Genomic DNA, 24,190 nt, shown 5'->3' with positions numbered 1-24,190 from the left:
TCACTGGAGATCAGAACCCGGGGAAGGGTGATAGCTAAAAATTGGAATCCAGGTCTTCAGAGCAGGATTGAGGGGCAGTTAGATGTTTAGGGGTGGGGGGGTGGGTGCTGCACGGCTTGAGAAATAAAGTATATGAAAACTCAAAAGGGGCCTACTATTATCCAGGTTGGGTTCCAGTGATCCAGGAGAGCTGGAGCAAAGGTGGTATCTCTATGAAAACCTATTCTGGAAGTGTTCTGAGGAGCACCTGTCACAGGACAATGTAAACATTTCCCAGGCAACCTGAAAAAGGAAACAGCATGACGTAGTGCTGGGGAAGTAAAGCAGCACTGTATGATGGAATTTCTAGGCCACTAAATAGTTCTGTGTGAGCACTGTGGAACGTTGATAGAGAGCTTGCTTGGCCCACATCTTCTTCAGTTGATAATGAGGAGTGTTGCGAGGGGTATTTCAGGAAGTAGGTGACAAGGTATGGGATTATTGGAAAAGACTGGTTTGTGGACTTAAGGAGGAAGATAGAAAACCTGGTTTGAAGCTGGTTAAAAGACAGTTTACCATTGGGCTAAATTTCTAGTTCTGCCCTGGATTGAGAGGAGGTCTGTTAGAGTGAGGCCCTTTGCCTTTCCCTTTGATCCTGCTGCCATCCTGCAATCTTTTTTGAAATGCCAACTTTCACACAGGAAGCAGGCTCTGATAATTTCCTACATTAAAAATGCCTTCAAGTTCAACGTTATTGTTCTAGGCATACATACACGGTATAAATGGCATGAAACTGAGTTTGTTGCAGCAGCAGCACAGTACATTACAGACATGACAAACACAAATTAACAAACTTAAATTACTATAAATTATATACAACTTGCACAACACAATAAACATAATAACACTAGTGTAAGTAGAGAGAGAGATAAAGAAATGTAGTCCAAGGTGGTGGTATGGTTTTTCAGGAACCTGATTGCAGTGGGGAAGAAACTGAAGAATGCACATTGCTGTTGTGAATACTCTTTGCAGCATTTTAAGAATAGTTTGGATGGCCTGGGGATGTTTTGAAGGAAAGAATCAAGGGATATGGAACAAAGTCATGAACATGTGAATACTAGAATGGATTGAAAGATAAGAGAGGAGATGGCCAGTGTGTGTGTGTGTGTGTGTGTGTGTGTGTGTGTAGGTATAAATAAAAAAAAAAAGTGGAGGGAAGGGGGTGGACCCTTTCCACCATTTTATACTGGCTATCTCCACTATATCTTTCAGTTCAGATGTAGGGTCTCAACCCAAAACTTTGCCTGTCTATTTTCCTCCATAGATGCTGCCTAACCCGCTGAGTTCCTCCAGCATTTTGTGTGTTGCTCCAGATTCCAGTGTCTGCAGTCTCTTGTGTCCATCACAAGAATGGATTGGTTGGGTTAAACAGTTTGTCACTTTCATATTATATATCTAGGGTTTCTGATGTTACTAAGACAGGTAACGTTGTAGGCTGTGTAGTTCAAACTACTAAATTACAAAGATATTGAATATAGAAAAACTGTAGCAAATAGCTTATATTGTGAGGTAATAGACTTGGGAACTGAAAGGATGGTGCAGAATACTTTCTAAACAAAGAAAAGTTGGAAAGTACACATCCAAACAGACTTGGGAAGAGGGCTGGGTGGCAAGGGTGGAGATAGTACCATTAACACAGATCATTAAAATGTCAGGGGTACAAGAATGATCAAGAAGTTTAATAGAATGTAGATCTGTATCAAGAAAACTATGCAAGGGGGTCAGAATTGTGCTTACTGTATCAAGCCCTGGATTGACTACACATTAAGCAGTTTCCACTACCACACCTTGGTTAGGATGTCTTGACCTCAGAGGAAACAAATACAGCATAGATTTAACAGAATGATGCTTGTATCAAAGGGTTAAATCAGGTTTGTAGTCTTGGGAACTTTGGAATGGGTAATTTGTTCAAACACTTGGCATTATTAAGAGAAACTCTTTGAACAGATAGCTTCTCTTTACCTTCTGTTTGGAGAGTAAAGTGCTGGTGGGCATACTCTGAAAATTAGATGAGGCTTTTCAGGAATGAAATTAGGAAATCCCTCCATGTGCAAGTTTTTTTTAAAATGTCATTTATTTGCTCTTCCTGGATCTGGTATTGCTGGCAAGACCACCAGTTATTGCCCATCGCTAACACACCTTGAAGACAATGGAGAACCTTGAACTGCTGCAGTCCTTCTGATGAAGCTGCTCTTGTGCTGTTGGGAGGGAGTTTCAGGGTTTAGACCCAGTGACAGTGAAGGAATAAAATACAGTTCCAAATCAATATTGTGTGTGGCCAGGAGGAGAGCCTGAAGGCAGTGGATTTGGGAGGTGCTATTGGAGTAGCCTGGATGAGTAACTGCAGTGTATTTTGTAGATAATACACATTGGAGATGCTGTGCATTGGTAGTGAAGGGAATGAATGCTTAGGATTGTGGATTGTCGCCAATCAAGTTGGCTGCTTTATCCTAAATGCTGTTGAAACACTTCAAACTTGTTGGAGCTGACTTCAGCCTTGCGGATACTGGAAAGGCTTTGGAGTGTCAGGAGGTGAGTCGCTCGCTGCAGGATACACAGCCACTGGCCTGCTCTTCGTGGCTGGTCTGGTTGAGTTTCCAGTCCATAGGTTACCCCATGTGTTGCTAATAATAATGCTGGTCAATGTCAGGGCTAAGTGGTTTGACATTCTCTGTTGGAAATGGTCATATTGCCTGTAATGTGTGTGGTATGAATATTACCTGCCCCTGCCTGGGAAGTTTGGAACTCTTCTGTAAATTATTGATGTTACATCTGAGGTGGATTGATTTCTGATTATCAATGACTGGCGCAAGATTAGATGTATGGAGTTTGAAAGATCGTGGCTGATCTGTGACCTTGGAAAGAGTGAAAAGCTTTGAGTCTTTTCCAAGAATTTTGTTGATGTTCTTTTACCCAAAAATGGTTTTTACTTGAGCTGACAGTCAACAAGGTCCCTTAAGTTAAACTACCATAAGCCAAATGTAGGATTCCAGGCATTCCACAGTACCATTTGCTCTAATCTCCTGATTTATAGACAAAAGGACAGACTTAATTTATCCTATGACTATATACTGGGATCTTTGAATCATATTCTGCAGTTCTATCCTTTCTATCAAACACAAAGTCTTGTTTTTGCCCAGTGTAGAGATGGTTTTAATTGCAGGTTTGAGGAGCTTGTTTCCAAACTCTCATTGATTTGAATTAGCATGAGTTAATTCCTGGGTAATTATAGTGCTATTTGTGACCTCTGTGAATGAGGCTGTAAAGCACTGGATCAGAAACTGTTCAAACTTTTATTGATCATGGGAGTGATGCCCTTTTGATGCAACATGATGGAAAATCACTTAACAGTTTGTGAACCAAGCCTAGTCTGGTTGTTAGCTTCTTTGTATTATCTGGTTAAATGAGCTGTACTTATGGGTACGATGTTGTACCCATTTGAGTATCAAAGCACCAGTCTGGAAGTTTGACCCCTGTTGACTTGGCGGGATTATCACTCCTTGGTACCTCTTTGGTGTAAAACTCCCCACAGATGATATCAATGATTCTGCAGTATGCCAAATATTTCTTCAACATGGCTTTCAGCCTTACTGGCCTGAGAGAGGTTTTTCCAAGGGTTAACACTCAGACTGAAATTTTTATCCTCGAGATCATCAGCCTAAAGTATCTGGGCCTTGACTGCCTGTGGAGGCAAAGTTCATGGTCACTTTCAGCTTCCCAGCCCTGGAATCATTTCAGGCTGCTCCTGATGATTATTTGTCTGTCTTACAGTTTGCTGCTCCCTGTTGCATTAAGGAGGGCACCCAGATACAAGAGAGAACACAAGCTTGATACTAGAGCAGTAAACACCTTATCTACTTCTCCTTCACCCACAGGAGCAGGCAGAGCAACCCATCCCCCAAAGCTCTCACATTCATGAACTGCACTTGTAGTATTACTCTTGCAGGGATCTTGTGAGTGTTGTGTCTCCGATGCTATGTGCCTGTGATGCTGCTGCAAGTAAGTTTCTCATTGCACCTGTGCACACATGGACTTGTGCAGATGACAATAAACCCAACTTTGACTTTCCAGGCCAACTTCCTCCTCATAACACCTGGTTGTAGCGCTGGAGTGTCTTTGTGGTCCCTTGCATAGAAACATGCCTCCTGTGGCTGCTACTTCACCAATCTGTCCACTTGACCCTTTGAAACATTCTCCCATTGCTGTTCATTGAGTAGTCATTGCAAGAGAGCTTCTGCTACGTTATGCCTTTTTGAGAGGTGACAGTGGAGAATGCACCTGCAAGGCTAAATTTCACAGCTGCAAGAACAAGGAATAAATTAATAGAGCACTCTGCTGAAACTGACCGTGTCAAAATCAAAGTCGAGTTTGCCGTATGCACAAGTAAATGTGTGCACAGGTGCAATGTAAAACTTAATTGCAGCAGCACCACAGACACATAACAACATATGAGCAGCACTTACTAAAACATTAAATTATACACAATTTTTACAAGAAAAAAAGCACAATTACAACAAAATAAGCCTAAAGTTCATTTTAGTGCAAAGTGATCAGAGGTCATAGTGTTGCTAACTACAGTGGTGATTAGGGTTTTCCCAGTTCAAGAACCGAATGGTTGAAGGGAAGTAGCTGTTCTTGAACCTGGTGATGTGGGACTTCAGGCTTCTGTACCTCCTGCCCAATGGTAGCTGTGAAAAGATGTCAAGGCCCAGATGGTGGGGATTTTGATGGATGTTGTCGCCTTCAGGTGTTACATAGCGAAACCCAACAATGTTGTCTGTGGGATCTAACATTGAAAATTGTGATCTTCATGGAATCTTACAAGCATCACTAAGATGAATGACAATGCTATTTTTGTGCTGTTAAAAGGTAGTAAAGCAGTTTCTGGGCTCATTTCCTCATCATTCAGGGTTTATACAGAGGAGAACAAGGTGGTTCTCTTAGTATCTGAATAGCCTGTCACTTATTCAGGATCTTTGAAATAGATTAACAGGCCATTCACATCTTTGTTTAAAAAAAAATTAAATGCTGCTTTAGCCAGCATTAAGTACTACAAAGGAAGCTGCTGTTGTGAAGCTGTTGGTGTAGAAGGATGTGCTAAGAGACTTTCTAAAACTGGGTTTATGGATTTCAGAGCCATTCTTTGGCCATGATGGGGAATTATTGTGTCAGTGAGTGAAGTAATGTGCATTTCTATAATGCCTCTCGCAATCTTGGGAAAACCTTAAGTTTTCTCATGGCTAATGAAGCACAACTTAGTCGGTGTTGGCATTTCAGGTCAAAGGTACCTTCCCCCCTGCCCACCCCCCCCCCCCCCCCCCCCACCCCAGCTGCCAGTTTGAACAAAGATCCTCCACCCGAAAAGTTAACTCTTTCTCTTTGCATAGATGCTGCCTGACCTGATGTGTTTCCAGTATTTTCTATTTTTCTTTCAGATTTTGCATCATCTGCAGTTATGTTTTGATTTTCACGACTTGGTCATTGTTGGATGGAATGACTGTCATTATGTACAGAGCAAAGATCTGCTTTTGTTTCTTGTTGTTTGAGGGCTAAGTGCTGGCCTGAACATCAGAGAGAATTCCATCATATTTCAACTGGTGCTGTGGGATCTCTTGCATCCACCTGAGATGGTGGTTAACATTGGGTTAATGGCTCATCTGAAATCTGATCCATTGGTTTGGATTTTTGTGCTGGAGTCTCTGGGGTTGGATCACAAACCTAGACTGTTTGAACTCCTGAAATAAGAGATTTAGGACCATATGTTGGTAGAGCTGGGTTATTTTGTTAAAAGAACTTTTGCTCATGCTGCAAACAATCTGCTGGAGGAACTCAGCAGGTCAACCGGCATCTGCAAGAGGAAAGGAATTGTCAACGTTTCAGTTTGAAACCCTGCATCAGGACAGTGCAACTCGAAACGTTGACAATTCCTTTCATCCTGCAGATGCTGCTCAATCCGCTGAGTTCCTCCAGCAGATCGTTTGTTGCTCCAGCATCTGCAGTCTCTCGTGTCTATCTTGTTCATGCTAGTTGCATTTGGTGCAAAGATCCTTTTAATTTTTCAGTTGAAACAGAAGTGATGATTGTGATTCCAAAGTAGCTAGTCGTATTGTTTTGGTGTGCCTTCTAGTCTATCCAACGGCTTTCCTGTTGGACCAAGCTGTTTCATTCTGAATTTATTGTCAATGCTGTCATCCCAGCCTGGTTAGTGTCAAGTATATTGGCTGTACCTCTACACTCGAGGTTCATCCGAGTGCAGTTGGTTGTTCCACGATGACACAGGTTTCCCAATAAAAACGCCTCCGTGACTGCACTTCAGAAAACACTAGGTAACCTGCGCCTGTTTCTGGATAAGTTCTTGCTAATTCATGTGGTGCATTTTCTTGCAACAGCACCCTTTTAGTTCTGAATCAGTAAAGTGATTGGAGACTGTTCGATAAACCAAGAACTGGTTCAGTTGGAGCAATTCTTTTTCTACTCTATTCTATTTGCTACACAGTTCTAGAAGGCCTGCTGGCCCAGTTTTAATGTTGTCGTTTTCTATACCTGTCACCTTTTACTGCTCGGTTGAGTAATCATTGCACTTCAGGCTTGTTTTATATTGGAACTATTGTAAACTGATGCTTCACCAAATGTCTGCCACAGCTATAAATGTGGCAATAGGTTTACGGATTGCTGCACAATAAAAATGTTAATATTTAACAATCAGCATCTGTTAATGATGGCCTATTAGTGTCACACATTGTTGGGGGGGTGCATCCTTCAATTAAAGCAGAGTAGAGGGAATAATTTGTGCCTTTTTCTAGAATGTTGATTAACACTAGATATTTATTTAATTAAAATTATTGGAACAATACTTGTACATTTATATTTAATAAAAGTTTTTTTCATATAGATGTATAGCCTTGGCTGATGATTTGGTCCATAATTAAAATTATGGGTTTCAGGGTCTTCAGAGGACAAGGTGGATGTGGAGAGGATGTTTCCTCTGGGAGAATCTACAACTAGAGGTCACTTTTTAAAAAAAATAAGAGCTTGCCCATTTAAGACAGCTGAAGCCAATTTTTTTTTCCCTGAGGGTTGAGAGTCTTTGGAGGCCTTGATCATTAGTGAGTTTGTTGAGTGAGGTGGATGGGGAGAAAGGTTACTGGGGTGGTTGGGAACATGAAGCTGAGGTTATGATCAGACCTCATTAAATGACAGGGAGGTTTGGGACAGATTGACTGGCTGCTATTCCTGCTCCTGTATGCTCTGGGATTTTGGATCTGTTTGCACTGGGAGGCAATGTTTTTTTTACATGTGGTCATTGTGATCCCTTTGTCATTTTGCCCCATTCCTTGCTCTTGTTCTTCCATCGGATTTTACCTTTGGACAGAGAACAAAGTGTAGAAATGTATTTACAAAAGCTTTTTTTTTTAGCACATTTTCTTCCTTCCTCCCTGTAGGCACTTACTCCAGTTGGGTTTAGAAGGTAGAACGTGGAAAAGTACAACACAAGAACTGGCCCTTCAGCCCACAATGTTGCACTGAACTAATTAAGCTAATAACCACCTAATTAAAGTAATCCCTTCTGCCTGCATATGGTCCATATCTCTCCATTCTCTGCATATTCATGTGTCTATCTTAAATGCCTCTATCATATTTGCCTCCGTCACCCCTGGGAGTGCATTCCAAGCACCCACCACTCTCTGTGTAAAATGAAACTTGCCCCGCGCTTGTTCCTTGGCTTCCTTGTATATTCACTGGGTTATTCCTCGTTCTTGAGACTGATGCTGTCCTTGCTCAGTGTGGACCTTTTTGCTTGATGATAATGTGCATTGAAGTGTTTTCACTGCTGAAATTGGCCACCAGCGATTCTGATTCTCCTGCTCTCTAGCTCAGACGTTGAACGTGCCAAGAGAGCGGTTGATCACTCCCTGAACTTTGGGGTCATGTTTTAGAGACACCTTATATATAACAAAATAAAAATACTCTTCTTACCAGAAAACCTATCTCATGTTTTCAAAATCATTTGCAATTGAGGAAGTGTGAGGGTAATTATACAATGTATCAATAAATAGTGCACCCAATTAAATATTTCAGAAGTGATGAAGTGACTTGCATTTTTTTTTATAATGTGGGGGTCGGGAGGGTATTGGTTAGGCCAGCATTTATTCCTCATCCCTAATTGCCCTTGGAGCTAGTAAGATGCCACATGGTAGTCCCTGTGGTACAGAGGTTTCCACACTGTTCTGTGATGAGCGTTCAAGCATTTAGCTTCAGGAAATTAAGGAAATCTACTACAAAAGTTTTCACAAACGTTGTGGGAAATGTGATTGTGTGCAGTCCCATGCAGAATAAAGCAGGTGTTTGATTGGGACCCCATCCAACACTGTTTAAATTCCCATCATCAGCAGCATACACAATGCTCTGTAGTCACTCACCCAAGCTTCTCAACAGCATCTCCTAAAACCATGATCCACCAAGCAAAACAAGTGCATCAGTCTGCCACTACTGTATGATTTGGCCCATCAGGTCTAGGCTGCCTCCTAGCAGAGCAATTACATCAGTCCCATTTCCCCTCAGTCCTGCACCTTGTGTGCTCATCACCTTCCCTTCAATTCTTTTGCCACTTACCTACACCAAGGGGTAACTTGCAGTAGCCACTTGACCTACCAGCAGCTCGTTGGGGTGTGGGAAACAACCAGAGCACCCAGCAGAAATCAGCATGATTATAGGGAGAACATTCAAATGCCACACAGACAGCACCTGAGCTCGGGATAAAATCCAGTTCCCTGGAATCTGTAAAACAGCAGCATTAACTGCTGCCCTCTTTCTCCCCCCCGGTCCCCCCTCCCCGGTCCCTTCATGCCAGCCAGGTTCTCATCCAAGTTGGGAAATATTTTGCTGATCCTTCATCCTTGCTGGGTCTCAATAGTAGAACTCCCTACTGTACAATATTATAGTATTGGATAATTATTGTCACATACTGAGATGCAATGAAAAACTTTTGTTTGCAGATAGATCATAGTGTATATAAGAAGACAGGTAGTAAAAAGGAAACAAAATGCAGGATATAGTGTTAGTTACAGAGAAATTGCAGTACAGGTAGACAAAATACAAGGGCCACGATGAGGTAGATTGGGAGAGCAAGAGTTCATCTTTTAGCATGCAAGGGTCCATTCAACAGTCTGATAACAGCAGGGTAGAAGCTGTCCTTGAGCCTGGTGGTACTTGCTCTCAAGTTTTTGTATCTTTCGCCTGACGGGAGAGGGGAGAAGCGAGAATGACGGGTGGGAGAGGGCCTTGATTATGTTGGCTGCTTTCCCGAGACAGCAGGAAGAAGAGGGGAGATTGGTTTGCTTGATAGACTACAGAAGTTCAAGAAGGTTGCTCTCCATCTTCTCAAAGCCAGTTGTCCATGGATAGTAAATCGCAGCCTACACTGGCCATGTCCATGTTCTGAAAAATAAATAACAAATAAATACCAGACACCAAAGAAAGCTGCTGCGATGGTGGCATGGTATCTTTTTCACATTCCCTGGCTTGTCTGAAATGGCACCTCCAACTGTGCAGCCTTCCCTAAGTACCAGCTTGAAATGTCAGCCTGGGTTCTGTGCTCAAATCCCTGGAGCAGGACTTCAGCCTCTGACTCGGAGGTGAAAGTGCAACTTGCTGGGCCGCTGTTGTTACTGGCTCGTACTCTGCATTTATATTTTCCCTACAGGAAGTGTACCACCCTTCTCTGTCCTGCATAGCTCCCAATAATTAAACCTATAGAACACTAATAGCAGGAAACTGTTCAGTCATAGAGTAATACAGCATGGAAACGGGCCCTTTGGCCCAACTCGTCCATGCCAACCATGGTGCCCACCAAGCCAGTCCCATTTGCCCATATCCCTCTACACCCCTCCTATCCATGCAATAATCCAAATTTCTTCTAAAGGTGGAGGAACTGGCCAACTCCCAACCCAACTCCAGCACCTCCACCTTGCTGTTTACAGGCAGAGTCTTGAACCAATAGCCTGGACGTTTCACAGGCAAACATCTCCTGTGGCTCGTCCATTGAGCTGGTAGAAGATCATTGGAAGAGCTATTCAGTTAGTTGTGGACCTAGGACTGCTTGGCCAGCTGAGTTTAGTAAGGTTCAACTAAATTGCATTGAGTTTGTTGGAAAAATCAAGTCTCTGATTAAGTTGTAATCTTCCTATCTATGCTCAGTGCAAGATTGTACAATGGGTAAGTGCCAGTTCATCAATGATGTTGAGGAAACCACTTGTAGATATTTTTGGTCATTCCACCTCCCCATGTCATACTTTCCGAGCCAGTCTCTTATATTTCTAAATCTCTTTGTCAGTCCCCTTGTCCTACTGCTTAGACTTCTGGTTTCCCCAGTAAAACCCTGTGATTAATGGAAACATTCTTGGCAAATGCTTTTGCTTTGAGGTTTTTAACTCTGCTGTACTCTTAAATAGTTCAAGGCTTGAACTGATGATGTGCAAGTAGACCAATATTTACTTTTAACCTAATTAAAGTGTTTTGTCATTTCCAGCAAACCCACCTACCATCTACAAAGCCTCAACGTACTGAAATTTGACAAAGAGCGCATGGAAAAGAAGGTGAGTGACATCTGAGAGTAATGCAGTTTATCTACTCTGCATTCGGTGCTAAAACCTGGTGCTGTTATCTTGAACTGCTGCAGTCTCTGCTGGAAGTGCTCCCACAGTGCAGTGGGTAGGGGTTTCCAGTGACAATAAAGGAATGGTGAGATATTTCCATAAAGGATGGTGTGTGATTTGGAGGGAATCTGCAAGTGGAGGTGTTCCCAGGGGCCTGCTCGTCCTTTTTGGTGGTAGATGGCAAGGGTTTGGCACATGCCTTTAGAGTAGTCTAGATGAGCAACTGTGGTGCATTTTGTAACTGGTACACATTGCAGTGAAAGGTTAAGAGGCTTTAGGAAGATGTATGTAGATCCTGAGAACTATCAGACAGGAATATAAAAAGACAATGCTGGATTCTTAGATGCAAAACTGGGCCAGCTCTTGGCCTGCAGAAATCGGTGCTTGTGTTGGGCTCGAATAATATGCTTTCTGGTCATACAGCCTACGTCTGCTATGAGCTATCAGAGGACATTTTCTCCTGTCTATCAATACTCCATTGTATAGAGCAGTTCCTTCAGAAAAGGAGTGGAACAAATTGGTGGGACAAGAAAGAAGGCCTTTCCTATCTCTCACTCCTTTGGAGTTTGGGATCTTGAATTCAAAATCTCAAACATCAGAGGAATGGGTGACAGGAAAGATCTGGTTCAAGTTCATCGCCATAGGCGCACACCCAGGGTATAAATGCCATGAAAATGAGCTTTTTTGCAGCAGCAGCAGCACAGTACGTTACAGACATGACAAACATAAATTATACATAACTTACCATAAATTATACATAACTTACATGACAAAATAAACATAACAACATAGCGCAAGTTGAGAGAGAGAAAGAAATATGTTGTCTGGGTAGCTTCTCTGAATAACCTATTTTCAGCAAATGCTTAGTAGCATGAAGGTTAGGGATGCAATTTATCAGCTGTCATTCCATTGTCAGTGATCTGTTTCCTATCGGGATGCTGTGTCCATTCCAGCATCTGTGAGAGGGAGGTGGACTGGTTGGGAGATGTCTGCCTCTGTTTCATTGCTGCTGAACACAGCTGTTAATTATCAGCTTTGCTAATCCCATTTATTAAAGTGTTAACTGTTTATCTCCTGTAATATGTCACTTCTGTTGAATTTAAAAATGCTTGTAGTGTTTCTGCATGTTTCTTGAAAACACCAAATATCTATCTATCTGACACACACACACACACACACACACACACACACACACACACACACACACACACACACACACACACACACACACACACACACACACACACCAAATTCTTTGATGGAACGAACTCTGACATAAAACTCTTATAAAAGGCTTTGGTGCACATTGTTGGACACTTGCTACAGTGGGTTAAGGCATTTGATTTGTGAATACGAATACAACTTGCAGAATGTTTGTTGCCAGAGAGCCAATTGCCCTCGGAATAGATTTATCCCAACTATTATCCCAATCATTTTTCTAGATTCTCCTGTGCAAACAGGAGCACAAAGCCCTTCCAGAAGATCTCCTGAATCAGCACCGGGACATTAAACAGCGGATCCAGTGGCAGAATTCACATCTGGCTCATGGAGACTCCAAAGTTCTGAAAGGTAGCAGACCCCACTTTCTACTCCAGGGACTTAAAAACGCTTCTTGTTTTTCTTCTATTTTCAACTGAAGTGTGCTTGTTATTTACAAGACTGTGTGAAGAGTAAGGTGCAGGTCAAAGACGACTAGACTGTCCCTTTCATGTTAGCCTCTCTTCCCCTGTTCTCCATCCCTGTCCCAACTCTCCCCACCCTATCACCCCACCTATTTGAACTAAATTAACCCGGCGATCTCCTACTATTTTAAGTAGTGGTGTTTGTGGAGGAAGGGCCTCTGTGAGGTTTGATTTACAAGGCCTGCTCTGTTGTTTTAAGCATTCTACCTGATGGGATATTACCGCCTGTGGGCCTTCCAGTAGACCCCTGACAGCACCACTTTTGCTGGGACCTCTTTCACTGACTGTTGCTCTAAGACTGTGCAGTAACTGGTAGGAAGTGCTCCCGAACTAAGGTGGAATCATAGTCCAGAACTGGAGGTCATTAGCGATAATTTGGGACTTTGCTCGTATGTTTCAGGTTGTTTGAAACATTAGGCCTTAAGAAAATCGTGATTCCGATCTTCTGTACTATACACATGCAATGTTTCGGTCAGTTTGGAGCACATCATTATGTTTTTGTTTTACAGAGTACATAGCCCAGTTGGAGAGGTATTTACACCATTACACCGACGCAGCTAAGCGACTTGGTAACGAAGGCCAGCGGGTAAGTAATCAGAGTGTCTGATTGTTGTGATGGGCAACTATGTGGCAGAAAATGGAGTCTGTATTCTTCAACTGGATGGAAGGTGGAATTTTCACCCTCCTGGAGAGCCCGCATCCTTCAATGGAACAAATTCCTTTTCTGAGAACAAACCTACTTGGAGTCTGGTCCAGAGAGAAATTTGTAGAATGAATGCTGCTAGTGTTGTGCTGCAGAGTCTAACCCGGAGCAGTAGGACACCTCTCCAGACTTGACCCAATAACCCAGGGTCCAACCATCTGCATGTCTCCTGGAGAAGTCTATAACTGCCTTCCATATGATAAGTTGCATTGTCCTTTCAGTTAAAGACCCATCAGTCTTGCGTGTATTCACCCACAATGGTGGTCATGTTGCCACAGATTCAATTTTAAAGTTCTCCAACTAGTTTTAAATCCTTTCCTGGCCTCCCTTTTCCCTACCTCTGTCATCCTCTCCAACCGTGCAGCCCTTAGGTCTCTGCACTCTCCAGTTCTGATCTCTGGCCAGTGTTCATTGTGCCTACAGCTGTCTGCATCCTGAATTCTGAAATCCCGTCCCCTGCACCTACTTTAAAATTGCTCATTTTCCCCAGTTTTTTTTACGTATTTATCTATCAGTCACATGTACATCGAAACACACAGTGAAATGTGTCTTTTTGCGTTACTGAGAATGTGCTGGGGACAGCCCGCAAGTGTCACCACTCTTCTGGTGCCAACATAGCACACCTACAGCTCCTAACCCGTAGGTCTTTGGAATGTGGGAGGAAACCGGAACACCCAGACAAAACCCACGCAGACACGGGGAGAATGTACAATCTCCTTAGAGACAGTGGCGGGAATTGAACCCGGGTCGCTGGCACTGTAATAGCGTTATGCTAACCGCTACATGACCATGCCGCCTATAAAATCCAACACAGCATTTGTGACCCCGACGTGATTCGAGCATGCAGCCTTCTGATTGGAGACAGACGCCTTACTGTTGTGCCACAAGGTCTGACAGTACCTGATAAGGTGGATAATTTTTGCCAAAAGTGAATTTGCATAATTCCAGCATCATACAGAGTGCAATGTTACATCTTAAGTTTTCTTTTTATACCCTGAGTGGCTTTGTTCTCCTTTCTGAGCAGGATTTGGCAAAGGAAGCATTGCACAAGAGGAAGCTGGTGAATGAGGAGGTGAGGTACCACACTTGCTGCTACTTTATTCAGAATGGTTATGTACAAGATGATACTCATTTATCTACACGTCTTGTCTTTAACTTGTTCACACTACTCAAAAGTAAAGCAATCTAAAGCAAAAGAGTAAGTTGGTTGTGGGTAGTTCTCTTGCTTCTGAGTCAATAGTCCATGAGTTCATAGAGCATAGGACACTACAGCACAGTACAGGCCCTTCAGCCCACAATGTTGTGCTGACATGTTATCCTGCTCTAAGATCTATCTACCCCTTCCCTCCCACATAGCCCCCTATTTTTCTATCATTCATGTGCCTTTCTAAGACTCTCTTAAATGTCCTTAATGTATCTGCCTCCAAACCTCTGCCGGCAGTGTGTTCCACTCTGTGTATAAAAAAAAAACTTGCCTCTAACATCCCCCTTATACCTTCCTCCAATCACCTCAAAATTACGTCCCCTCATGTTAGCCATTGTCACACTGGGAAAAAGTCTCTGACTGTCCATTCAATCTATGCCTCTTATCATCTTGTACACCTCTATCAAGTCACCTCTCATCCTCCCTCTCCAAAGAGAAAAGCCCTAGCTTGCTCAACCTATCCTCATAAGACAATTCAACTTGAGGCTTGAACAGAAGCTGGATGCAGGTGCTTCAGTGCAGTACTTATGAGTGCAGTTGAATGAGCTGAGAGTTCACTTATCCCCTCCAAATATAAAATATCTCTTGGTGTTTCTTTGAAGAGCAGGAAGCTACTGCCTGGGTCCTGGGCAATATTTATCTCTCCACAGGGCAAAATAGATTATCCAGCGTGCTGTAAACACTCAATAGGTCAGGTCAGAAAGAGAAAATCTGCCTTATCTGCTGAGTCTTTCCAACATTTTCTGTTTATATTTCAGATTTTGATCATCTGTAGTTCGATTTTCACTCTCACATTGCTGTTTATGGTAGGTTGGCGAGCAGAACATAGAACACTGCAGCACAGTACAAGCCCTTCTGCCCACAATGTTGTGCCGACATTTTATCCTGCTCTAAGATCTATCTAACCCTTCCCTCCCACATAGCCCCCTATTTTTCTATCATTCATGTGTCTATCTAAGAGTCTCTTAAATGGCCCTAATGTATCTGCCCCCACAACCTCTGCCGGCAGTGTGTTCCACACACCCACCACTCTTACCCTGGTAAGAAAACTTACCCTGACATCCCCCTTATACCTTCCTCCAATCACTTTAAAATTATCTCCCCTAGTGTTAGCTGTTGGCCGTTAGCTCTCGTGTTAGAAATTGGCTGTTACGCCTTTCCTATCACACCAGTACCCCCGCCCCCCTCCAATTCCTCCACTGTCTCTGATTTGTCACACTGCTTATCCGTAATACAGTATTGAATCTCCATATATATCCGCTAAAGGAATATTTTAAAACTGAAGCTCATGCCTTTGGGAGAGAGACATGGTGGGACCCAGAGAAACGAGGTGCTGTGGTCTGTGATGCATGTGTCCAGCACAACAAGCACAAAGTGCTGGAGGAACTCAGCAGGCCAGGCAGCATCTATAGAGGGAAATGAACAGTCAATGTTTCAGGCCGAGGCCCTTCATCAGGACTGTGTCCAGAGTTGTCTGTGGTCTCTCTTTTTGGGACTGAATTACAGAAATGAGTCTAGGTTGTTAAATTCCTTTCCTCCTGCCTGAAAGCTGCTAATGTGTGCGGTGGTAAGTGGAACACTGCTCTGCCAGTTTTTGCCTTGCTGTTACCTTGTAATATTGGTGTCAGTGTTTTTTTATGTTCTCCTGTGGGGCTTTAGGAGGAGTCCACTGCTGGTGTAATAGAGTGTATCAACTCCAAATGCTGACTTGCTCAATATCTGATTTTGTTGCCATTAATGCTATTGGTAGATATTGGTCACTCTAGGACTGGACTGGACTTTAAATAAAATAACTAACTTTCACTTTTTCCCCTTTTCTCTGTTTCAATCCTCCACGCTCTTCAATCTCTGCTCTCCCTTACAATCACCTCATTGCCTGCACCCTCTCACTTTCCCTTTCAATACCCTGGTGTATTTCTCTCTTGGTCATGATTACTCACTCACCTGTGTGTGTGCATACTCACTCACACTCTTGCTTGCACGCTCTCATGGTCTCTCTCTGTCACGTGCTATTGCTCACTCCTTCCCTCTCCCCGTTGCACACCGTTACTCTCTCTCCCTCTCCCTCATTACTCCTTCTCCCCTCTCCCTCACTACTCCCCCTCCCCTCTCCCTCGCTACTCCCTCTCCCCCCTCTCTCGTTACTCTCTGTTTCATGCGGTTACTCACTCCTTCTCTCCCTCCCACACACAGCTGCAGAGATTCAAACGCTAAAGATCACAGTACTTGGACTGGTGCTACACCTTCCCTCGCGTTCCATACTAAACGTTCATTTGAAGCTGCTTCGCCACACCCTGCATCTCCAAGGTGAGCCAGCACTATCGGGGCAGCCGAGTGGCGAAGACCAACTGACGTCAGGATCTGATAATGCCGCCTCCTGGCCCTGAAGCTCCTTGGAGTACCTCATTCCCCCTGCACACTAGGATACCAAGCTGCTCAGGGGCAGAACACACGCACTTGGAAACTGCAACACAGAGACTTAGCAAAATGCCCACAGACTGTGTGACCCTGCACAGGAGATGCTTGGAATACTTGTCAATAGAGGCTGGAACCCAATCTTGAAGCCACAAATTGGCTTGCTTTGCTCTCTTATGTTGCCAGGGTCACATGAACACTCTTTCCTCCCTCCCTCGCAGTGCCTGACCTCCACCCTGTCTAACAGCAGGAGATGGTTACTGATGCAGTACCTTGTCACTTTCTGATGCTTGAGACAATCTCCACATGAAAGGGTTATTGGGTCCAGCCATGAACATACAGTCGGTTCATATTTTCAGTACCAGCTGCCCAGAAAACTAGAATTGGCCCGACCAACCTTATATTAATTCAAATGTGGGGATTCTGGAACTTTTACCAATGCATTCTAATCTAATTCTTTATTTCCCGATTATCGATTTTCCCCCCATGAATGGATGCGCTTCAGTTCCTGGCCAGCTGCTGATGTATTACTCAAATGTATAGTATTTACTGTTTGGCTTCTCATTTATTGAATGGAGCTCTGAGCAGTGAGGGTGCACCTGTAATGCTGAAATGTTCACTAGGTTGCATTACCAGAGGAAAGTTGAACGGCTCCTGGAACCCTTTGGGAGTTAATGCCCTGCCAGGTTTGAGTATTGATCCTGCCAGTTCTGTGCTGAGGCTGCAAGTATGTTAATAATACTTTAAGGAAAATAATAAGGAGAATTGGCTAAAAAGAATAGACTGGATTCCGTCTTTAATCGTGTGACTCAATGATACAGGAAGCAGCTGGTAATGGCCTTGATATTGGTATTATTGGATCCAGGAATGGAATGGTTTCCCACAGGATGATGCAGCTCCACTTTAACCCTAATGAGTGGGGTGGTTTTAAGAAGGCACAGTTTGTTTTCCTTGGAGCTCTATCTTAATTAAAGAACAGTTGACTGATATACTGCAGTCCCTGATTGTATGCAGCCCATTCTGTGCAGTGTTGGAGGATATACTGTATGCCATTTCTACCCATTGTAGCTGTTTGTCATTTACAAAATATCGCTGGATCAGGAGCAATGACTTGTGACTATATAATTTTGAAGACTTTTGATTATATAGTAACTGAAATGTGACTGTCGTAGTAAGTGGAAGTCCTTGCAAATGAATGGCATTGAGTTTGGGCTTGAGTTTACACAGGACTTTGCAGCCTATCTGGGAGTGAAGGCTGTTCTCAATTCCAGGCAAAAGATGATGGATTTCTACCAGCCCTAATTTTGGGATGTTCAATTACGGGCTTATTAGACAAGTAGACACTAGGGTTCCTGTTATACTTGGCACAGCTTCAGCCTCTGGTAAGGGTTGTTCAGATCTTCAGCCTGCTTCTGAATAAAGTGATTTTTGATTTGTTTTTCTGCTTTCCTTTCCTCCTCTGCCAAAGCCCCAACCTACACATGGGGCTTGTTTCAGGAGCCTTGCTCAGCCACATTGGATCCCACCACAGAATAGATTCTTTGGGGCAATGCAGCTCTGAGGTTTGATCCTAATGAGAGGCGCGCATAAGTAAAGGAACCATTCCTTGCAGTTGTCCCTAACTAAAGAGGAGTGGACTGGTACATTACAAGCCCTGTCTGCACACCAATTGTATATAGTTCATTCTGTGTGAGTGTAACTAATGCCCACCTCTGTTTGCATGTGTAAATCCAGTGAGTGAGCAGTTAAGCATTTATGTGCTTTCCCCAGTGTGGCCCAAGGTGTTTTGCTGGTTGTGACAGTGGGAGCTGTCACTTCACTGCACCTGCTTGGTACCAGTTTCTGCCTTACCTGCCTCACCCCAAAAAAATTTATTTGGATATGCTGGTGTCCTATGACCAGCACAGTGACGCACAAGAGCTGAATAAAACCACAGAAATACAGCAGCTTCATTAAATCCTGAAGGGAAAAGGAGCAGCAGGAACTGAGACACTGGCCCAGCCACCACACAATCTGATTGAAATCAGATGGAGGTTTAGCTGGCCTTTTGATGCTTTCCAACCATCCGCTTCCTCCCTGGATGAAGGCGTGCTCACAAACAGGGCAAGTGCCGGGGAGCTCACTGCCACAGTTGGCTTTGTGGCACAAACACAGCCTAGATTATTATCCTAATAAATATTTTTTTATGAATTGGTAATTAAGAGTACATTAAGTTGCACCAGAATATAAAAAGTATATTTATTTAAAGCAATAATTTGGCATTACAGTAAATACTGATGGATAGTGCATTATTTCCGATGGGTGCCCAAGAATGAAATGTCTCTATGTTTATACACAAACATTTTAAAATGATGTAAATATTAGCTGGAATGAAAGGTGTGGCTCTGTGGGAATGTTGGAGCAGGAAGATGGGGTCAAACTACATCTGCCTCTTTTACTGTATCTGCTGTTTTACTGCATTGTTGTAGTGTCGGTCTTGCTGTTATCTCTCCTTGGGTGCAAGGCTGCTGTGGTAGATCTGGGTCAGCTTGTTGAGCAGACTTTGGTGCCACAGGAGGTAATGTCCCTGAACAGCCTTGAGATTTTAAGAAGGTGTTCTGGTGTTTCCGAGGTCTATTGACGCTCTGGGTCCCAGAGCAGATTGGAGCCATCCACAACTATCCCTCTTGCAACTAAATCAAGAAGAGTGATTCCTCCTTTTACTTGTATATATATTTTTTGTCTGACTGAGAAGGAGAGGGGTTGAGGGAGGATTTGAAATTGCTGAGTATACCACGTATTTGTCAGCAGAGAGTCAGACAGCACAGCTGAAGACCATTTGTTTCTCTGTGCCTGTGTTAGCTCCTTGAAAGAACATTGGCTCAGATCCATTTCCCTGCTCTGTGGCCATGAAGATCTTCCCTCTTTTGTTATTTACCCAATTTACTTATTATTGAATCTGCTTTCGCTGCCCTCTTGGGCAATGCCGTCCCCATCATTAGTGTTTCTGTGAATTTAAACTATTTTTTCCCTCTGATATTGAATGCAAGATACACTCAGCAGGTCAGGCAGTGTCAGTAGAGGGAAAAACAGCATTAACATCTCAGGTCAAAGACCCTTTGCATCAAGATCACAAGATCACAAGATAAGGGAGCAGAAGCAGGCCATTCGGCCCATCGAGTCTGCTCCAAGGAAAAGGGAAAAAGAAATGGGGTGGGAAAAAAAGAGAGAGAAAAAAAACTATTCTAATCCCATTTGCCAGCCTTATCCCCATATCCCTTGATACCCTGACTATTTAGATATCTGTCTATCTCCTCCTTGAACACCCCCACTGATCTGGCCTCCACTGCTGTGCGTGGCAAGGAGTTCCACAATTTCACCACCCTCTGGGCAGATGCTGCCCGGCCTGCTGAGTGTTTCCAGCATTTTCTGTTTTTATTTCAGATTTCCACCATCTACATTTTTCTTTTACTTTTGTTTCCTCTCCTTCATTCTTTGGTCAGTTACCGAAATGACCCATGTTGATGACCCTACCCTCTGCCAGCAGAAATTATTCCTATTTACCCTTTATAATCGTGAATGCCATTGCCTCTTAATTGTCTCTATTCTAAGGAGAACAGTCCCAACCTCTCCACTTTCTCCCTCCTTGCTGGGACTGTGCATCTTCTACAGAACTTACTCCCTTCCAGAGTTGAAGCCCAACGCTACAGGGGATGTCTGACTGGTAATCTTTAGAGAGACAAAAGTCGAAGGTTGCAGAGACAGCAGAACTGATTTATTGAGCTGGGTTTCTCTTTAGCCAGGCTACATATTTCTGGCATTTTTGGTTTTCAGTCAAGCAGCTGCTGCTGTGTAGTGAGAGTTCAAGACTGGGTGCAGAAAAAAAATCAGGTGACTTTGTGTCTGAACGTGAACTTAACCTTACAGATAGCTCCTCGGATTAGAGCTTGATGCTCCTCAAATGGTGACCCCATTCTCTCCCCCAGATATTCCAGCAATGGAAGTGGGTGGGGCCGAGACACTGACAGGGAGGGGTCCCACTATCAGGGGCCAAGGTCTGTCAGTGGGAGGAAAGACCTGCTCCAATTGGAGGTGGGGTCGGTCGAGGGCGTGGCCTGCACAGGAGGTGGGGCCAGTGGAGGGCGGGACCTGTCAGCAGGAGGCGGGGTTAGTAGAGGGGGAGCCTGGCCAAGTGGAATAGTCTTCTGGTTGAGTAGCTGCTGGCCTTAGTTCACTGATAGATTAAGGAAAGAAAATCCCTTTGTGAGTATAAACACTTCAGAGCAGAAACACATTTCCCAGCACTGAGGAGTGAATACTAATCCAATGATACAATGGAGCAAAACCTATCCAACTCTCAATGTTCCCCTAGCCTATCAGTAATGTTGTTGTGGCTTTGTTTTCATTTTCTTAAATTGTGACCACCTCCCTGCACTGATTATACTATCTACATAAATAGAGTTCAGATGTGGGGTGGAGGGAGTGGCCATTCACTGTAAGTGGCCTGACCCAGGGCATGGCATTTCTACAGGTATTCAGGAGGCTGATCCTCCTCATCACAGGGAGTACCTGCCCTAACAAGAACCCTGCAAAATAGTTGACTAATATTACAAGGGATCAGCTACTCGGATGATAATTGCAGCCAATTAATCCTCAGCATTACATACGTGGTGTGACTGCACACGGATCCCATTGAGAAGTGTTGCCCTGACCGGCCATTTCCCCCTCCTCCTGGAGTCTGTGGTGTGGAAGCTTTGCACATTAGGAGAGAGGGCATCTTCCCATTCCTCCATAGGACATGTGGTGACAGCCTCGGCTGGCAATTGGTAAAAGGTGGGGACATGACCTGCCCTACTTTCCATTTTGGACCAGTTGCAGTTGACGGATCTCACTTACGTTTCCTGGTTTAAAAAAAAATACACTAATATCCAACTGAGAAAGACCCAAATAGTTGTGTGTGGGCTTTGGATGCATCAAGCCTGCTGAGTTAGCAACTGAATAAGATGGGGTTTCTTGCTCTTCATCCTTGTCTTTGTTTATGGACTACTTTACACCAACACATCTGTATTGGAAACTTTCCCAAGCAATCATAACTTGGGAGTGGTAACCTTGGGGGTTTAACTCATTGGAGAGAGTTTACGACACTGCTCCCTGTGAACCTCCATGCATATAACCAGTATAATGCTGTCATTTTCATCTCTGACTGAGGCTTTGGTGCTGGGGTGGGAAGGGAGGGTTTTTTGGATGGGGCAGGAGTTGGGTTGGTGGTGTTCAGAATTCAGTGAAGTGCCTGCTATCTCTGTACTGAATGTTTTACAATTTGGAAAGTAATGTATAAAATGGAGATAATTATTGACAATAAAGAGATAAATGAAGATTTAGTAAACAATTGTTCTTGATTATTTGCAGTAGTTTTCTCTTTATTAGCAACTTCTACCAAAGGGACCTGTTTGGTGTCTCCTCCTACACCTCACACCCACCCTTTGTTTTCTCATTTTTGCCTAAAAGGCAAGGGTGAAAGAATGTTTATGGGACCTTCCTGTGTGTAGTAAGCTGGCACATTTCAACACTGGTGCTCTTTAAAACAAAAATTACCTTGGCACTTCTTGAACATTGTGCATTTACAAAAGGTGCTATACAAATGGGGGTTTGAAGGTTGTCTTAGTAGAGAAAATGACCAGGCCGAGTTGACTGACTGGGTTGAGAATCACTGCTCCTAAAGATTCAGTCTAAAGTTCAGCAGCTCAAGGATATCAAAATAAGAATGAACGGGTCTGGCGGTAAGCTTTGGATTGGAAATTTATCTTGATTGAAATCAACGTGCAAGGCCCTATTGAATCGATGCTGCATTGTAGCTGCAGCTCTTTGAAATGTCAGCTAAGGCCTTTGCTTGTCTGCCCTATTGGTTCAAGGGAATATTGACCATCACATGGTGCTATTTGAAGAATGGAGGGTTCTCCATGAGTCCTAGATAATGCTTTTCTCATTAGAGTGACTGCTTAGCTATCTAATTATTTGTGGGATCTGGGGCTGGATATCTGTAATATCAATCACAGCTCTCCACCAAAGGAGTTCATTGTGTGGGACCGCACAGGTTAGGCAGTGTAGGTCGAACCACCAAGAGCTAGTGGATGGCTATCAATAGACATATCATAGATGGACTCTTGACCTCACAATCTACCTCGTTTTCACCTTATTGTCTGCCTGCACTGCATTTTCTCTGTAACTGTAACACCATAATCTGCATTCTGTTATTGCGTTTCCCTTGTACTGCCTCGATGTACTGATGTGATGAAATGATCTGTATGGACGGCATGCAAAACAAAGTTTTTCACTGTACCTCGGTACACGTGACAATAATAAACCAATTTACCAATTTGCATTCAAATCGCAAACTTCACAGCTGGTGGTAATGTAGTCACAGCAGTTGTTTATTTGTATTAGATTCAACGTATTTATGTATGTTATGAAATCCTGCTTAACTAGTGGCAAGAATGATTGATAAAACTGGTCTTGAAATCGTGGTGTGCACTAGCTGGTTGTTAGTGGAGGGCAGAGAGCTTTGACCTGATGATTGGGTACAAGTCTGTACTGGAGGCCCAGTGAGGGCGGGGAAGGTGTGTGGAGATCAGGGCTCTCATTGAGGAGTTTGGGGGAAGTTGAATCTGGGAATCAGCGATTTTATTTGGAGGAAGGGTACTGGAAGATGGGGCCAGAGGCAATTGGGAAGTCTGAGATCAAGTGGGTGGTTGCTGAAGGATCAAGGAGGGGGAACAGGACCTAGAGATTGCTCAGGGAGTGACTAAAGGGAGCACTCCTGAAGGAATGGGTCTCAATGGAAGAGAAGGGAGGTAGGAGGTGAGCCTGGATTTAGGGAGGACTTGAAAGGTACGACAGGTCATGAAATTTGTCCACTGCTACCCACCCCTCAATCCCTGGGTGTGAGGTTACTCCTCATCATATCCCTGGCAGAACAACCATTGCCAGCATTACTACTACCATTAACCTGGCAGATGGTCCCTGGAGCTTGTACCGAAGTGTCATCTGAAGGCAGGATACCGTGGCACTGGTATCTCAGCAACAGTTGGCACTTTGGGCACCAAGATGACAGGAAAGTCAAGGATGTCATCACAAGGTAGTCTTTCTATCTTACCAGGTAATTAGGGAAGGGAGAACAGTGTGGACTGAATGCAGGAATGATTCATTAGCAGATTGATGACATGGCAAGGTTTTTCTTTGAATAAAAACAGAGAATGCTAAAAACACTCAGGTGGTCAGGCAGCATCTGTGGAGACAAACAGTTAACACTTCAGATGTGGGACCCTTCATCGGAACTCTTCAGTTTCTCGGTTTCTCTCTCCACAGATGCTGCCCGAGCTGCTGAGTGGTTACAGCATTTTCTGTTATATTTCAGATTTCCAGCATTGAAGTTTTTCTTGATTTTTTTTTCGTTCAGGTTTATCATTATTGTCGGTGTAGCTGAACAGTTTTCTGTTGAAATCCTTAAATCTTA

At 43.6% G+C, this 24,190-nt stretch overlaps 1 protein-coding gene across 1 annotated transcript in view; it reads left to right on the top strand.

The window, feature by feature from the left end:
• Positions 1 to 22,356, top strand: part of cc2d1a (coiled-coil and C2 domain containing 1A) — a 76,172-nt gene extending 53,816 nt beyond the window's left edge. The window contains exons 25-29 of the mRNA XM_052042057.1: positions 10,568 to 10,634; positions 12,137 to 12,263; positions 12,886 to 12,962; positions 14,104 to 14,151; positions 16,477 to 22,356. Coding sequence (XP_051898017.1) covers positions 10,568 to 10,634; positions 12,137 to 12,263; positions 12,886 to 12,962; positions 14,104 to 14,151; positions 16,477 to 16,497 — 340 coding nt within the window. The 3' untranslated portion in view covers positions 16,498 to 22,356. The remainder of the gene's footprint in view (positions 1 to 10,567; positions 10,635 to 12,136; positions 12,264 to 12,885; positions 12,963 to 14,103; positions 14,152 to 16,476) is intronic.
• Positions 22,357 to 24,190: the final 1,834 nt, after the last annotated feature.

The sequence above is a fragment of the Pristis pectinata genome, chromosome 31, assembly GCF_009764475.1.
Source record: "Pristis pectinata isolate sPriPec2 chromosome 31, sPriPec2.1.pri, whole genome shotgun sequence".
In the NCBI taxonomy this organism is placed as follows: Eukaryota; Metazoa; Chordata; class Chondrichthyes; order Rhinopristiformes; family Pristidae; genus Pristis; species Pristis pectinata.
Note: the sequence above shows the minus strand (reverse complement) of the source record. Positions and strands in the feature narration are given on the sequence as shown.